This window comes from Phascolarctos cinereus, unplaced genomic scaffold, assembly GCF_003287225.1.
Source record: "Phascolarctos cinereus isolate Bilbo 61053 unplaced genomic scaffold, phaCin_HiC Scaffold_4;HRSCAF=312, whole genome shotgun sequence".
NCBI lineage: Eukaryota > Metazoa > Chordata > Mammalia > Diprotodontia > Phascolarctidae > Phascolarctos > Phascolarctos cinereus.
The window spans coordinates 22175904-22193583 of NW_027555847.1; the positions used below are offsets into that span (position 1 = coordinate 22175904).

General features: G+C 44.4%; 1 protein-coding gene across 3 annotated transcripts in view; it reads right to left on the reverse strand.

Annotated features, from left to right (window-relative positions):
* ACOX2 (acyl-CoA oxidase 2) overlaps window positions 1–15024 on the reverse strand; it is a 52326-nt gene extending 37302 nt beyond the window's left edge. Inside the window, exons 1-5 of one of the 3 annotated variants that reach the window (XM_020968919.2) lie at window positions 14635–15024; window positions 8431–8613; window positions 3558–3720; window positions 3094–3245; window positions 2243–2350 (exon numbers count right to left, since the gene is read on the reverse strand). In XM_020968919.2, coding sequence (XP_020824578.1) covers window positions 2243–2350; window positions 3094–3245; window positions 3558–3720; window positions 8431–8590 — 583 coding nt within the window. In that variant the 5' untranslated portion in view covers window positions 8591–8613; window positions 14635–15024. The other 2 variants (XM_020968917.2, XM_020968918.1) reach the window with 2 other exon arrangements.
* Between the last annotated feature and the right edge of the window lie 2656 nt (window positions 15025–17680).

Here is a 17680-nt window from a genome sequence, read left to right on the forward strand (position 1 = left end):
GCCAACTTCTGGCTTTCTTGAAAAGTGTGGGGAAGACTGCCATCTAGTGTCCACAGGTGGACTTCCTGGCTGCCTGGGGAGCATTTCTATGGATTGCTCATGTCTTGAAGAATAAACTACCTAGATTTTTCCCCCTTTCGGAAATGGAGGGGTACAGTTTAGAGAAGTATTCTCATCTGCAGCACTGCTCTGTATCTACTTCTCAGAGTACACATTGTTCCCCTTTAATGGAATGGTAAGCTCCTGGAGGGGCAGAGATTACTGTGTTGTTTTGATCTTCCAGTCCCAAGACCTAGCCCCGTGCCTCTTCACAAATGTTTGTTGAGTTGAATCTTTGTAGGCTTATTTCCCCATCCAACCCTTTGCCATCCTGCCAAACTGGGCTTTTCAGATGCCTCACACATCTCGGGGCTGCCCCAATACCTGGGATGCTCCCACTCCTTACCTATCTTCTAGAATCCCTAGATTCCTTCAAAGATCAGCTTCAGCGTCACCTTCTACAGGAGGCTTTGCCTAACCCCCCATCTAGGAATGCCTTCCTTGCATATAAGGCAGGAGAGGGGTTCCATACCCTGACCTTGGCAGTTACAAAGGGATCAGACTTCTCAATTGAGACCCTCAGAGGTGTGAACTCAGTGTGAATAAGGCCCAAACACCTCTAGAATCAATCGGGAATCAGAGACTTTAGACAAAATATGAAAAATCCTTGATCAGTTCAAAAGGAGTGAAGGCCATTGGATGTGAGCCACAGAAGTGTGTTCAAATTAGTAAAGGAGACTTGGTCACACTCTGTGGTGACTGTAGTATAAAACCCCAAACATAAGCTAGTTTGGAATTGCGTATTGAGTCAGTAGAGAGGAAAGACCTCAAATGTTGAATTGTAAAGAATCAGAGGCCCAGGGGCAACAGACAGAAATAGAAAGAACAGAAAGAAAGCGTGGGCTGTATGTGGCAGAGGAAGGAAAGACTCAGGCCCGCTGACCCTGCAGGCTCCATGGAACTGAAAGCTTCAGTTGGACCAACCTCTTTGAGGACCAGGGACAGTTCCAAGAAAAGATCGGCTTTCTGGAGCTTCTCCTCCGAAGACCTGTCTTGTAAGCTGTATACTCAGCTTTCTGCTATTCCCAAACATTTTCAGTAACTTAAATTTTTGTTTCAACCATAAAGAGGCCAGAGAATAGTTAACAGATAAACATGAATTTAAATTAAGTCAGAGAGCCAAATCTCTGCTACTCTGTTAGGAATTTTCCTAACTGGGGAAACAGTAATTTTAATTGTTCTCCTAACTTTTTGTTTAATATAAACTCTATAAAGGAACAGCAAAGGAAACCTGAGGAGACATTATTTCATTCCTGAGCTTAAAAAGAGGGGGGGGCCCTGGAAGCTAGTTGTAATATAGGGTATGGCTGATTAAATATCCAGAGGGAAAGAGGGTAGAGAAGAGGGGATAGTGGGGATTCCTTGTCACCAGCAGCCCTCCGTGACATCCATGTCCATGGTATGGCACTTCTCAATGTTCCCTGATAGAATGAATGGTCTTTTTTATTTTGGTCTGTATTCCCAGGCCTTAGCACAGTGCTTAGCACACAGTAGACACTTAATTGTTGATTGATTAAATGTTGAATGAATTGAGTTGGCAACACTCCCAAGGCCCTTTTCTTGAGGATAGAGCCTGTGCCCTCAGATCTGGCTAGGGGACTCCATCTTCTTCCCTTCTTCTACAGCCCTGGGGCCTAGTTATATTCTATACTGGTGGGTGACAAGCTCACTCCTACTCTGACTCCCTGAGGGTCCTCCAAGGTCTAAGATCTTGCCTCTTCTAGGAGGCGATATTCACCTTTACTATAATAGAACAGAAGCTGTAATTTGGCTTGTGACAAAAATGCTGAAAAATTGTTTAACGTATTGAGGCAGCATGACATAATAGGGAGTCCAGGGGGCTAGGAGTCAGGACACCTGGGTTCTGGGGCCAGCTCAGCAGCTAACACTGTATAACCTTGGGCACAGGATCATAGGCGTAGGGCTGGAAAGGACCTTAGAGGCCATTTAGTGCATCTTAGAGATGGGAAAGGTGAGGCCCATGGTAACCCTGCACCTGTCAAAGGCAGAATTTGAACTCAGGTCTCAGAGCATAATGACAAACTTCATCATCTTGCCTTGGCTCAGCCTACCTATAGAGATGGGCGCCTGGTACAGATGAGGGATCTGGGGTATAAGGGGCAGGGTGGGGCTGTATACTCACAATCTCCAGGCCACCACTTGGTTGCGGATAACGTTGGTGTGTTCAGCACAAATTCTTGGGTGGAAGCATCATAGGTGGCTGTCGTCTCAAGACCTTGAAGGTATGTCCCTTGGAGCCAAGGAAATAGAGCCATCAATGAGTGACGTTACTCTAGTTGTCTTAGAGGGGCTAGTGTTGGCCAAGCCCACAGCTCCACTGATTCCTTGCTAGGGACCAAGTTTGCTTTCCTCCGCCCTTCCCATTTGTCACCATGCAGACTGGACATGATGGGTGGCCTCCTGGGACACTGGGCGGCAGCCCTCTAGTGGGGCTCTCCCACGGATTCTGATCCGCACCCCTGGACCTCAATGAAGGACTTGCTAATTCCATCTCAGGACCTGTCCCCACCTCTCCAGGAGTAGGAGCCCAGAGGGCAAGAGCTTAATTAAGCCTCCTCCTCACTCTTCATTAAGTGATCTCCAGGCTTCCCTGCCATGTGGACTGCCTTACCCTTACAGGGAGAGACCAGAGAGGCAGCTGCCATGGGTCTTGTCCCTGCTCAGACAAATTTGCTCTCTCTTGCTTTTCCCATTTGTCACTATGCAGACTGGATCTCCAAGGAGAACGGACCCTCCCTTGATCCTTGGTAAATGAGTTTAGTGGAAGGGGATAGTCAATGTGAATATAATAATTGTGGCTCCTCAGCTGTCTCTGTCGGTGGTCTATAAATAGCCCAGTGTGGACCAGGCAGCCTTGGAAATGAGACAGCCCCATTTTTCTGACTTCTGGGTTGCTTAGGACCCCCAAAAGCTGGTGCCTGGCTATACCTTTGGACCTCCCAAGGTCACAGCCCACCGTCTTCTCAGTCTTACCATGTCCCATTTCTGTCTGAGCGTAGGTCACAATGATCTGGAAGTTTTCTGTCAGGGGACCCCACTTCTTGATTTGCTCATCTGAACCCAGGCTCTTGAGGGCTTTCTGGAACACTAAGTGTATGTTAAAGGCTGTGTCTCCTGCGAGGGCCCTGTAGGACACAAACATGCATGTCAGGGCTTGGGGGTGGAGTGGGCGTGTGACCCTGAGGCCCAGACAGGCTTGGAGACAACCAGCACTCGCTTAGGATCTCAGGATCAAGGGAACAAGTATTGAAGCAGCTCCTCTGTGCCAGGTGCTGCTGAGCTAAGCACTTTACTACCTCATTTCATCGGACTCCACTGATGCCCTTGCCGAAAGGCGAGCTCTGGGCTAGCGGGTTTGGGGCTTTGGTGAGGCCGATGGCTTTGCCCCCAGCCAGTGCCGGAGGCTCCCCCACCATCGGCCGCCCCGTGATGATCACCTGTTGATATAACGTAGTTCAGCACCGTCCTCCTTCCAGCCCCTTTGCTTCATCAGCTTCTGGTAATGAACACTCTTCTGAATGGCGGCTTCATACCGCTGGTTCTGACTCATGAAGTAATTATTCTTTATGCTGTACACGGGGCTGCTGTGAATGATGCTCTCTGCCAAACAGAGACAACGGGTCAGCAAATGGCTCCTCCATACCTAACAGTGACTTCTCCCACATCTCCATGGTTCACTTATTCCAAAAGGATGCTCTTATCTCATTGTATCCTCATCATGTTGGGGAAGGTAGGCACAAGGGTAGGCATTTTAAAGGAAGGAGATCAAGGCTTATGAAGGCAGTCACACAGCCCAAGGCCAAGAGCAGCCTTGAGATTCACACTCAGGTTTTCTCCTTGCTCCAATTCATCTTGCACAGGAGTGCCCTGTTGTTCTGCTATACAATAAACCCTAGTGCTTAGCACAATGCCTGCACATAGTAGGTGCTTCATAAATACTTATCATTGACCGATTCAAGTGGCTTCCAGAGTCAAACACAAAAGTATCTGGTGTTAAAACCCTTTCACTATTTCCAGGCCTATGATACAAATCGCAGCCTTTCCCACCCTCTGCTTTCCAGCCAACCTGTTTTTCCCTGTTCCTCATATACATGTCCTTTTCTTTTTCCAACTGTATGTCCCCAGCACCAAGCAGGCACTTCATAAACGCTTGTGGATTGATTATTGATTCAGCAGACTGTCTGTGGTACCGTTTCTTAAATACTTAATGAAAGCATTCGGCTGATTATAAACAGTAACCAACAACAAACATGTTCAGATACAGAAAGAATTTTTTTCTTTAAGATTGCAGTGAAACCTTGGGAGTCCTTGAACTCAGGTTTCCTGATGCCAAGGCTGGTCCTCTAGTGGCTGTACCATCCTGCCTTTCACTTGAGACCAGAAATGTGTATTAGCTTAGTCAAGTCAGTGACCAAAGAACCCTCTTGGCTTCTATGTTCCCTTTTGACACTTTGTTCTGTGTATTTTCCCATGCTCTATGGCTATTACTGTGGTCTGTTGTTCAGTCATTTCAGTTGTAATCCACTCTCCATGCCCCCCCTTTGGGGTTTTCTTGGCAAGGATACCAGAGTGGTTTGCCATTTCCTTCTCCAGCTTACTTAACAGATGAAGAAACTGAGGCAAACAGTGACTTGCCTAGGGTCACACAACCAGTAAGTGTCTGGAGCTATATTTGAACTCAGGAAGATGAGTCTTCCTGACTCCAGGCATGGTGCTTTGTGTACTATGGCTCCCCCTAGCTGTCCCATTGTGGCTTTTATTATTGTGGTTTACAGAGTTATCATTTGTGCATAGTTTACTGTTCTGCTTCTAGTTCACTTAGTAGTAGTTTTTCTGTTTTTCTTTGTATACTTCATACTTATGTCCAAAGACAGAAATATCCTATTAAATTCACATGCCGCAATTTGTTCAGCCATTTTTCAGACATGTGGTGAAGTACAAAGAAAGCTGGGTCAACAGCCAGGGGACCTGGGTTCAGATCCCAGCTCTGCCACTGCCCACTTGGGTAACCAAGGCCTCTTCTTTCTGATCTCTAAAATGAGGAGGCATAGACTAGAGGACAAATCTTAGGCTCCTGCAATCTGTAATCGATTGCTGGACATTTGGGTTGTTTCTTTCTTTCTTTTGCTATTAGAAGCATTATTGCTAGGAATGGGTTTTTTTTTTTTTGTGTGTGTGTGTGTGTGTGTGTAATTATCTTATTATTATGTTGCATAATAATTTTACCAATAACCAGCTCAGGGACTGTTCTAATAGTAGGCTCATGAGGTCAGAGGGCCCAAATAATGTTGTAATTCTTATCATATAATGCTATGCTGCTTTCTGAAAAGATTGCATTAATACACAGCCCTACTAGGAGTGTCACAATGTGCCTGTTTCTCTTTATACTTATCTGTCTTCAATTTTAAAATACTTAAATTATCTGTCAATCTAATGGGGGTAAGGGAGTATCTAGAGTTCTTTTAATTTGCATTTTTCTGAATATTAGTTTGAATAGTTTTTTAGATGGTTACTGAAAATCTGTGTTTCAGCTTTGTAAGATGGTCTGTTTGTATATCCTTTGACCACTTATCCCTTGGGGAAACAAATCTTATTCTTATACACTTGTATCAATTCTGCCTCAATATTAGAGGTTAGACAAAGATGGTTATAGCAAAGATTTTTTTTTAACCTAACTCTACTATAATTTGTTAAATTATTCATTTTGTCAGAAGGGAATACAGTTGTCTTTATTTTACTGCTACCACCCATCTTGTCATAACTGTAACACTCCCACATCCACACATCACACTCATCATAGTTCCTAAATTTTATGCTCTTCACTCTCTAAGTCTTATAAAAACCAAATTACCTCCACCTTCCCCCTATTTGAGAAATGAGTACCTCTCTGGAATCCACCCTGCAGTTCACTTTACTCTCTTTGCCCTTTGTTCTTTTCCCCCCCCTTTCATTCTTTATCTGTGACATTCATACTCAATTTATTACTAAACTCCTTCATCTCCCTCCCCTTGCCAAGGTCATTCAGTTCTTAATTAAAGCAATATTATTTTTATTTTATTACACTCTTGTGATGATTAGAGCCATAGACTTTGATTATCAATACAATGGAATATTATTGTTCTGTAAGCAATGGTGAATATGAAGAATTTAGACAACCATGGGAAGACTTGTATGAAGTGATTATTGCTTGACCTTCCTTCTCCAAGAGGACCACAACATCAGGGAGGTGAGGCCGTGACTTGCATGTGAATTAGATTTAAGTGAGGGAGGGCTATGCAAAGTCACCGGCCTCCCTCTCTCCTCCTCCTCTCTCCTCCTGTGGTCGTGTGGCCAGATATAGATCAGGATGACTGGAGATGGACCCCATGAAGTGATGCAGAGTGAAGAAAGTAGAACCAGGAGAACAATATACACAATGAACACATCATTCTAAACGAGGTTAACACTGGGGGAAAAGAAAGCTCAAATATAATAATGTTGGTACCACACTATCAAAGTTAAAGCAGCTATCTTTTCTCCTGAAAATTGGCAAACTACAGAAGTAGAAAATGGTATAAAATTTCAGTCACAATTATGCTAATAGATGGTTTTGCTTAAATTTTCAGGGAGTGTACTTTGGAGTGGGGTTTATTTGGTTGTTTGTTGAGAAGTGTTTGTTGGGAAACAAAAGAAAAAAATCATAAATTAAGTCAAAAGTAGATTTGAGATCCGGTGTTGTTCAGATATGAAAGGGTTAAGTCTTTATGTCTTTAAGTCTTAATAGCAAAAACAGGGCATCAGACCATGGATGTGTGGGGAAGGTGCCCTGCATGGTATTTACTAGTGTCTAGTGCTCATGACCTTTCTACTTCCTTTGTCCTGCCATGCTCAGTTACATCCCATGTATTTTGGGATGTCATTTCACCATTTTGATTCTCTTTACTTTAGTTGTTTTTTATTATTTTTTTTCATGAACCATTCACTGTTTAGTATAGCCTTTGTTTAGATATGCATCTTTTGTTCATTTCCCTCATTGATCACAATTTTTATCATATTATGTTCTGTAAAGGGTGTGTTGTGTTGCTGCCTTTCTGCATTTATTTATGAATTATTTATGCCCCAGCCCATCATGTGATTAGTTTTCATAAAGGTACCAAGCAATTCAGAAAAACAAAGTCCATTCTTTAAAATTCCTATTCAGTAATTACCACAAATCTATCAAATTTAGTTTCCAACATTCTACTTAGGTCCGTAATCTTCTTGGTAATCTTAATGTTGGATTTGTCAAGGTCTGAAAGTGTTAGCTCAAATTACCTATAATTATTATTTTTCTATACAAGTCTTTTGCATTTCATTTAACCTTTTCTTTAAATATCTGAATATTATGCTATTTAGTGTATTTGCATAGAAATATGTATATATGTTTGTGTATATTGTTTCATTGTCTATGGTACCTTTATACTATAGTTTCTCTGATCATCTCACTTGACAGTATCTTTTTTTTTTTTACTGCTGTCTTGCTCAAAATCATAATTAAACCTGATTTTTTTGGGGAGAGGGACTAGAGATTCAGTTGAAATATAATAAACTTTTTTTTTTGGTGTCTCTACTTACTATATTTGAGAGGAAGTAGGCTCTCATATAATCTCTCACTCTGCTGTCTTCTAGGAAGTAGTATTTACATGGCAGAGTGAAAGGTGAACAGGTGTGGCCTTTTCCCTTAGGGGTTCATGCAGCCCATACTCTGTGTGCCCATGGGAAAGAAGGCTGGATTTGGCACCACAGGGCCTGGGTTCTTGACTGCCACGTGCTACCTGTGTGATTACTGGCAAATTGCTTCACCTTTCTCGAGCTTTAGTTTCCTCATATATAAAATGGAAATTGTGGGGATTTAGGGTTATTATGAGAAACAAATGAGATATGGTATGTAAAAGTGCTTTAGAAAACTTAAAGCACCATTTGTGAATTATTATTATTGTTGTCATCATATCATATTGGCTTCTGTCACATCACATTTTCACATTTCCAGAATTGTTTTTTTTTTTTTGGCTAGGCAGTGGGGTTAAGTGACTTGCCCAGGGTCACACAGCACACAGCTAGTAACTATTGTGTCTGAGGCTGGATTTGAACTCAGGTCCTTCTAAATCCAGGGCCAGTGCTCTATCCACTGTGCCACCTAGCTGCCCCAAATTATTTGTATTTTAACAGAGGTTTCTTTAAATTGTGGACTACATAGATAGCATTAATCTTCAGTGGGGAAATTTGAGGGAGATTATTTTTTGTGGATAAAGAAGGGAGAAATGAGGGGAGAAGATAGGAGGGCTGTCTCACCAATTTGTCTCCGTTTCTGGGTAAATTCTGCACCGCCATCTAGGATGTTTGTGAGTCTCTCGACATCAAATGACTTGTTCTGCCTCTCAATGTCCAGGTCAGGGTTCACCCCTTTTTTCCAGGTACTCCTAGGAGTCGTGCTGTAGATCTGGTTGGCCATTTTGAGAGATTCTGGGTCCTAGCCTTCTGCAAAAGAAAGGCCCCAGCACACCTAGTCAGCTCTGGCTTGCCTTTCTGCCCTGAGCTTACCCTCTATGGCTTCTCTCCCTCCATAGTAGAGAAGGAGAAGTAAGCCTAGTGATGAAGCAAAAGGGGATGGTAAAGAGTAGCTGGTGCCCTTTGACATCTTGGCAAAAGGTGTCAGAGCAGGACTGAGACAACTGATGACCTGGTCATTGTCGGAACCTGGGGAACAATCATTGCCTGAGGCCAAAGCTCCTCCCAGCATTTGTTCAATCATTCCTTTTGAATGTAGGGAAATTCAGTTTCTACCGCTGGTATCCAATTTATATTTGACTTCCAAGTCAAATCAACCACAAAGGAGGACAATGAAAATGGCGAGGATAAAAGAGGGAACAGTGCTAAGGGATATGACCTCATCATAGGATTGTCAATTTAGAGCTGGAGAGGGCGTTGCAGACCTTACAGATGAGAAAACGGGTTCAAAGAGGCTTAGTTATTGGTCCAGGAGTTGGTAAGTTAGATCGTGGAGTTAGTAAGTCACTGAGGCAAGATTTGAACCCAGGTCCTCCTAATGCTAAGTCCAGTGCTCTATTCATGATACCGTGATGGTATGAAGTCCCTTGAGAGGCAACACAGTATAGAGACCTGTATGCTGGACTTGGACTCGCGACCTGGCCTCTGACACTAGCTGTTGACTATGGACAGCTCAGCCTGTCTGAGATTCAGTTTCCTCATCTTTAAAATGGGAATGCTAGTCAACATGCATTTATTAAGCACCTGCTGTGTGTCAGGCACTGTGCTAAGTAAGCATTGGAGATACAAAAAGGGCCAGAAGACAGTCCCTGCTCTTAAGGAGCTTGTTCATCCTTTGTTTTCAAAGAGGAGCAATGATACCGTGGCTTGATGTCTCGACTTGTGTCCACATTGGATTTAAGTGAGGCAGAGTCACACGAAGTCATCAGCCTTACTCTCTCGTCCAGAGTCATCAAAGTCCAGGGGCAAGTCAGGACAATGGGCAATGGGCTGAAATGGCCTTGGTCTTGTTGGCTTTGATGCCTGACCAATCTTTAAGGGCTCCTCAGCATCTGTTTCAGCTGCCTTCATGGCCATTGGGGCAAATTATTCTCATCTACCCATTTTGCTAGGGGAAGTCTTCGCATGCTTGGGGTAGGCATCCCCCTAATTCACTACCCGTTGGTTACTCTCAACCTGTTTTGCACTTCCGCCAAGTCAGTTTACCAGGGTGTGGACACTGTGCATGCTACAGTTCCTTGGAGCCACAGATGAGGGTTGGGTAAAGGTAGACACCAAAGGTGGACAAACAGCCCTGGAAAGGGCTCGGCAAGTCCTCATACCAGAGGTGCCAATCCTCCCTGAATACTCCATATGCAAGATAGACAAAGGAGGGAAAGATGCCAAAGGCATGGGAAAAGTCTTGGACCTTATGAACACTGAAAAAAGGTGATCTATAGGGCATCAAGAACAACGAACCTTTACGCTACTCTGCCATCTATATCTACTCTTTTAAAAGTTATCTACATAGGAATCAAGAACACTCTCGATGAGGGTGTTAGTAAGAAACTGGACCATGTCAGTTTGGACTAATTGAAAGATGTAAGAGAGTTTAAGATCCCCTGTGCTTATTATTTGCTAATTATTTAAAAAATTATTCATTAGAACAAAAGTCTTAGAGATTCATTTTACAACATTCCTGCCTGTACATTAAAATTGTTCATGATTCCTTGGAAAACAGAACAATAGAAACAGACCCATTCAACCACCTTCTGATAAGAAACATCACATGAGGCGGAGAACAGGGAAGGATATGCTTGACAAAGATATTCCCTGTGATAGAGGAGATCTAGCACTGAATCCAAGTTGAAGAGGGAAGGCGAAGTGCTGAAGGAGCTCCTATTTATACATTGTTCTTACATTTGAAAATTAAGGTAAACTTAGAGGCGAGGTTCTGAGCATGATCAGTTTATTAGTTAGGCTAGCAGTAACCAATAAATTGGGTCAATGGCCTCTCTCAATGACCAAAGACCCTGAAAGAGGGCTGACAGGGTCTTTTAAACCTAGCTGTATTTTCCTTCTGATTGGCCTGATAGCACATCATTTGTACTTCCTGGAAAAGGTAAGACCATCCTGATTGGTAGACATCTTCATGAGGAGGTTGGGTTAAGAGTCTCCTCAGCTCCTTCCCATTACTTTCTCCATGGGAGATGGGAGTAATCCTCAGGTGATGGGAGTAATCTTCAGGTGACAGGCAGACATGAGTGTTGGATTGAATCAGCTTGAATTTAAGTTAAGTGGGTAGTGGGTAAGGTGACAAAGGTAGACAATACGAGAGTAGAGATTCAGTTCATAATTGAATTGGGTTCTGAGTGGAAGTAATTACAAGACAAAAGCTTGAACTTTAGGTAAGTGTCTTCATAAAAGTTACAAGGGTAAGGAGCTTAGACTCACAGGGTGTGGGAGAGTATTAAACCTATGCCAGTTTGACTGTATTAAAAATAGAATTAAAATCAATTTTCAGTTTTATGTGGCATTGCATGATTGCATAATGCCCTAGAACATGGCAAAGTCTCCTGGAAGAGAGCTGTATTTGCTCAAAGGCATCTAGCCTAACTATCCACACAGTAAACACCAGGTGGATGAAGAAATATCTGTTGCCCAAATTTCAACATGCTTTTGGTTGAGAAACCTATAGGAGTTTCTCCAAAAGTGTGTGTGTGCGTGTGTGTGTGTGTGTGTGTGTGCATGTGTGTGCATGTGTGTGCATGTATGTGTGTGACAGATTTTATAGCTGTCCATATATATAACAACAACAGCTGGATGACAAGTTGGGCCCAGAGTTGAACAGGATGGGGAGAACAAGTTGGTTTGCCTTTGGGAGATTACAGAACTTTCATGATTCTAAGCTTCCAATAAAAACAAAGACCCATTAAAAAAAATACTAACATGCTACTAGTGCTGCTTTATGACAGTGAGAAATGGAAAATCAGTCTCTAAAGAACTGAGCATGAATATCTCTCAGACAGCAAAGGAGAGGTGCAAAGTGGGTATGGCTAAGTCTGGCCTCAGACACTTACTAGCCATGTGACCCTGGGCAAGTCACTGTTTGCCTCAGTTTCCTTATCTGTAAAATAAGCTACGGAAGGAAATGGTGAGCCACTCCAGTATTTTTGCCAAGAAAACCCCCAATGGAGTCATGAAGAGCCAGACACAACTGAAATGACCAAATAACAACAAAATCCATACAAGGTAACGTGGGTAATTTTAGAAGCTGGTAGTATTAGGAATTCTAAAAGGTTTCAGAGACAAGGTGGGAGTAAATTCCAGGCATGAAGGATGGTCTATACAGAGGCCTGGAGAAGGGAAATGGAGTTGATGTACATCAGGAATCATAAGTCCAGATTGACTAGATCCTTGGTCAATTATGACCCTTCAGAGGATCTAGGAGATAAAAAACAAAAAACAAATTATTTTCATAATAATATCAAGACATTTTCATTTATAATATTGCAAATGTGATGGAAGGAGTGTCATCAATAACTTTAAAGAGTGTAAAGGAGTGTTTAGACCAAAGGGTGAAAGGTCCTGGGCTAGACAAAGAGCATGTGAAGGAGAGCAGTCTCTCAGAGGGCCTTAGCTGGATACACAGGTCTAATCAGTCTCTGTGTGTTGCTATCAGATTTTGGAAGCACTTTTCCCTCCACAATGCATGTAGTGGGGATGAAGAGAGATAGTCAGGAATGCCTCAGTCCTGAATTTGGCTCTATCTGTGACCTCTTCTGGTTCTGATACCCTTGGCAAGGAGCTTAACCTTTTGTGCCTCTCCCTCTCTCTCTCTCTCTCTGGCTAGACAATGGGGTTAAGTGACTCGTCCAGGGTCACACAGCTAGTAAGTATTATGTGTCTGAGGCCGGATTTGAACTCAGGTCCTCCTGAATCCAGGGCTGGTGCTCTATACACTGGGCCACCTAGCTGCCCCTTGTGCCTCTCTCTCTTAAGACTACAAGTAGCAGAACAGATACATCAGTCTCCATTGGGGGAGGGCTTCTCTCACCTAGAATTACTTATGCCCATGAAATCACCTAGCCAGTAAAAAAAGAACAACATTAATTCAATGAATGCGTATTAGGCACCTACCGTATGCAAAGCCCTTGAGAAGGTGCTTTAAAAGGGGGGAAGACCCAACAAACAGGAGTTCAGAGTCCCAAAGCAGGCCAGTCTAATTCAGTGAAGTATTAAATGCCAGACGCCGGCACAAACCAGCCCCTGCCCTCAAGGCACTTCTGTTCATAATGCGGGAACAGTGCTGTGTGTGTATGTAACTAAGTGCTGTCCCTTGAGAATCCTGGTCCCTGAGCCGTGCTCTGGATGAATGAAGCTTGGGATTCTGAGAGGCAGAATACGAAGGTTGCCTTCTTCCAGTCTCTTCCTTTGACAACACCCTACACCAAGCTCCCAGTTGACTCCCCAATGGAACAGGCTCTCCTCTGGGGAGGGGGGCAGTTGGAGTCTTTCACCAGAGTCTGACTCTGGCCTGTCTTGGCAGGCTGGTCTATGCCTCCCCCTCCTACTTTCTGTGTTCCAGTTCCAATGGCCCATTGGCTATTTGCTGTGTACAATATTCTATATCTCCAGACCCCATGCCTTTTTTTTTTTTTTGCTTTTTGGTGAGGCAATCGAGGTTAAGTGACTTGCCCAGGGTCACACAACTAGTAAGTGTCATGTGTCTGAGACTGGATTTGAACTCACATCCTCCTGACTCCAAGGCCAGAGCTCTATCCACTGCGCCACCTAGCTGCCACCTTTTTTTTGTTTGTTTGTTTTTTTAAATGAAATTAAAATTTTTTTCTTTTAGCAATTGGGGTTAAGTGACTTGCCCAGGGTCACACAGCTAATAAGTGTCAAGTGTTTGGTCTGAGGCCAGATTTGAACTCAGGTCCTCCTGACTTCAGGGCCGGTGCTCTATCCACTGTGCCACCTAGCTCACCCCAGACCCCATGCCTTTGCTGAGCCTGGAATACCAGGCCTACCTCTTGGCACTCCTCCCTGTCTGGGAGCTCCACTTAGGTGTGCCTTCCTACTGAGACCTTTCCTGATTGCCCTCCACTATCAGTGCCCTCCCTTCCCAATGTGGGGTCTCCGTTTCCCCCCCCCCCCAGGACCATGCCAACTCCTTGGGAACAGGGACTGTTTAATTTTTTTTTTTCTGGGTCTGGTGCTTAAGAAGTGTAAATGTTTCTTGAATTAAACAGAACCCACCAATAAAAGTAACTCTTGCCTTTCTGGGTTAAGGGGCTCCCTGTCTTGGAATGGGGTAGATGCTGGGTCCAAGTACTAATCTTCAGGAAGTCGGGCTCTTTAATTGTAGTTCCCAGAAAGCCAAATCCCTTTGCTCTGTGCAGTGGCCACAAAAAAGGAGCCCTCTCCTGGGCTAAGTCATGATCCTAGAATCACACAGATTTAGATCTGGAAGGGACCAGTCCAGCCCAACAATCCATTTTACTGATAAGGAAATGCAGACCAAAGGGTCACATCGTGGTAACAAAGTATCCGAGGAGGAATCTGAGCCACATAATTCAACATCTTCCTTTTATAGGTGAATAAACGGGCCCAGAGAGGAGAGATGAGTATGCCCTGGTCACCCGGGTAGGAAGAGGCAGAGACAGAGTCCAAATCTCACCCTCTTTCTAGACAGCCTCAGGCGGGGCAGGCAGGAATCCATTCCTGTACTTTATCTGCTCTCCCAGACAACGCCGGAAAGTTTTCTAAGATAAAACAGGTTCTGGGGATCCCTGGAGGCCAAAACCACGTGGTCTCTGATCGGTAAACACCCTCTCTGACCCCCCAAAAGGGCTTCTCGGGTTTGGCTGCCCTTGACGTCCCCCTCAGCGCCCCCACTTACTCCTCTGCCCTCTCTTCTCCGCCCCTCTCCCCTCACTTCAGCTTGCAGAGCTGCAGCTGGGGATCCCTCGGGGGACCAGGTGGCGGGGAGCCCATAGACCTGACCTGGGTCTCCGCAGCGCGTTGCCAGCTTCGAGCCCTGCTGCCGGTCTTCCTGGACTCCAGGGGCGAAGTTCTCCTTTATGCCTCGGGAGCCAGAGGGGAGGGCATCCCAGTCTCCACCTCCCCAGCGCCTTGACAGCCGTAATAGGAGGCCAGAGATTCTATTTTTCCTGCGGAACCGGGAACAGCTGAGCCCTGGCTGTATCTGGCAAAGATGACTCACTTCCCTGCGAGTCAGTCGGAGGCAGAGGGCAGCAGCGTCGGTAACGCAGCGTCCGTACCCGGTAGGGCAAGGCAGCAGAGGGCAGGCTGAGACCCGCGTGCAAACCCACACCCCGACTGGGTCATTAACTTGGAGCGCAGGCGCCCACGAATGACGGCCTGTGTGTGTGTGTGTATGTGTGTGCGCGCGCGCGTTGAGGCTGCTGTGTGTGAGCGTGCGTGTATGTGTGTGTGCGTGCGTGCGTGCGTGCGTGCGTGCGTGCGTGCGTGTGTGTGTGTGTGTGTGTGTGTGTGTGTGTGTTGTGTGTTGGGACTGCTGTGTGTGAGCATATGCCCGATGGTCGTAAGGAGCTGAAAGGGGCGCTTTCGCCCGGGGAGCCCCGTGACAGGTCAGGGAGAACTCTCTGAGCCTCAGTGTCCCCTTCTAGAATATACGTTTAGTAACAGGACTTGCCTCACAACTCCCAGGGTGGTTGTGAGAATCAAAAAGAAGCAACGTTTCCAAAGTGGCGTCGGAGCTTTAAAATGCTCTGAGAAGGGCAGGTGTTCCTGTTACTGATTTAGTCTAACCTTTCCATTTTGCAGCTGAGGAAACTGAGACACAGCGGCTGTGTCTTGCCCGGGGCATAGGCTCTTGACTCCTATTCATGGACTCCGGATCTAGTGTGCTTTTCAACTCCAGCCTGGGTGTATGATATCAACATTAATGAATATAGAGTAAATGGACTGAGGTGTATAAAAAGTTTTACTGATGATTTTTTTTTTGCCAGTCACTTCCAGTATTCCTTCCCTTCCACAAACAAAAACCCTTTTTCTCTTTTTAAAAAAATTTAAAACATTTTATTTAAAGTTTTGAGTTCCAAATTCTGTCCCTCCCCTCCCCCCTCCCTGAGATGGTAAGCAATCAGATTATGGGGTACACACGTGCAATCATGTAAAACATTTCCATATTAGTCATTTTGTACAAGAAGACTAGAATAAAAGAAAAAAGAAAGTGAAAACCAGCATGTTTCAGTGTGTATTCAAACAACATCAGTTCTTTCTCTGGAGGCGAATAGTGTGTTTGCTCATTAGCCCTTTGGGGTTGTCCTGGATCATTGTATTGCTGAGAATAGCCAGGTCATTCACGAATTCTTCATCGAGCAATATTGCTGTTCCTGCTCCCGCTCACTGTACAGCAAGAACATTCCTCTATCCGCTAAAAGCAGTTTAGCCAAACCCGCTGACCCAGCCTTTGTGTGATTGCCCTGCTGTAGGCAGCTAGCTGTGCCCCATCTCTCTTGAGGACAGAGAGATTCCTGCTTCCTGCTCAGTCAGTTCTCAGAACTTCAGTCAACTACTCTGTTTGATCTCAATGTCTTTTAGCGTGCTTCTGGGTCCTGGCGGTCATGGATTTTACATGGTTCTCCTGGTTCTCCTTATTTCCCCTGCTTGTTTTTATACCAGTCTTCTTAAGTTTCTTAAAAGGCCTTATATTGAGCAGTATCTGACTTGACAATATTATTGCATTACATTCACGTGCTGCAGTCCTGAGCATATTTTGGCATCCATGTTTCCAGTTTTTTTGTTACCACAAAAAGTGCTCTGAAGAACCACCAGGAGGGTGAATGAAGGGCCATGAGGCTCTGTTGAAGGAACTGGGGCTGCTTACCTGGAGAAGACGAGTGGGGCTTGAGAGCTGTCTTCAGGTGTTTGAGGAGCTGTCACTAGAAGAGGGATTACTCATGTTCTGTTTGGCCCTAGAGGGCAGACCGGGAGCAGTGAGTGGCCAAGTGCGGCTTGTTAGCAGGAAGCACGTCCTCTCTGCTGTTCGGAAGCTTGTCTTGGGAGGCAGTGAGCTCCCCTCTCAGTAGAGGTGTCCAAGCAGAGCCTGGGTGTCCACTCATTATGGATGCTGTAAGATGGCTTCTTCTGAAGGGAGTAGATCCGATTCCCTTCTGCCACGGCCGCCTGGATAACTTTGGGCACTCCAATCTCTTGCCCTCACTTCCCTCAGTTTTAAAATGAGGAGTTTGGACTAGGCAAATGCTAAAGTACCATCCAAATCTGTACCTATGGTCTTCTGGTATTTCAAAGGATTATACAGTCTCTCAGGACAAGATAAGACAAATATGTGGATAAATTTAATTCAAATGAAGACACAGGTAAATAAGAGACTATGGAATCACATAAGGCACAAATTGGTTCCAGCTTCCAGCTTTGGGGGAAGTGAGATCAGGGAAAGCTTCATGAAGGAGGTGGTACTGAAAGATTTATCCTGGAAGAAGAGCTGGGACTAGATGTCAATGTGGTAGACCATTTCTTGGATTGCCACATGAGAAATTTAATGTAATTTTTTAATAAATGCATTTTTAAAAATTTATTTTTAGTTTCAAATTTTCTCCTTCCCTCCAGTCCCTTTCCCACCCATTGAAAAGGCAAGCAATGTGCTACCCATTAGGCATATGAACTCATGCAAAATATATTTCCATATTAGCCATCTTGCAAAAAAAAAAGTCATGAAAAGTAAAGTGAAAAAAGTCTGCTTCAATCTACATTCTTGGGGCAGCTAGGTGGCACAGTGGATATAACACCAGCCCTGAAGTCAGGAGGTCCTGAGTTCAAATCTGGCCTCAGACACATAAAACTCACTAGCTGTGTGTGACTCTGGGGAAGTCACTTAACTCCAGTTGCCTCACCAAAAAAACCCCGAAAAACTACATTCTTTCTGCTTGGTTTTGTTTCTTAAAATACATTTTTATTTATTTCATTAAATATTTCCCAATTACATGTACATTTTTTTTTAACATTCATCTTTAAAAATTTTGAGTTCCAAATTCTCTCTCTC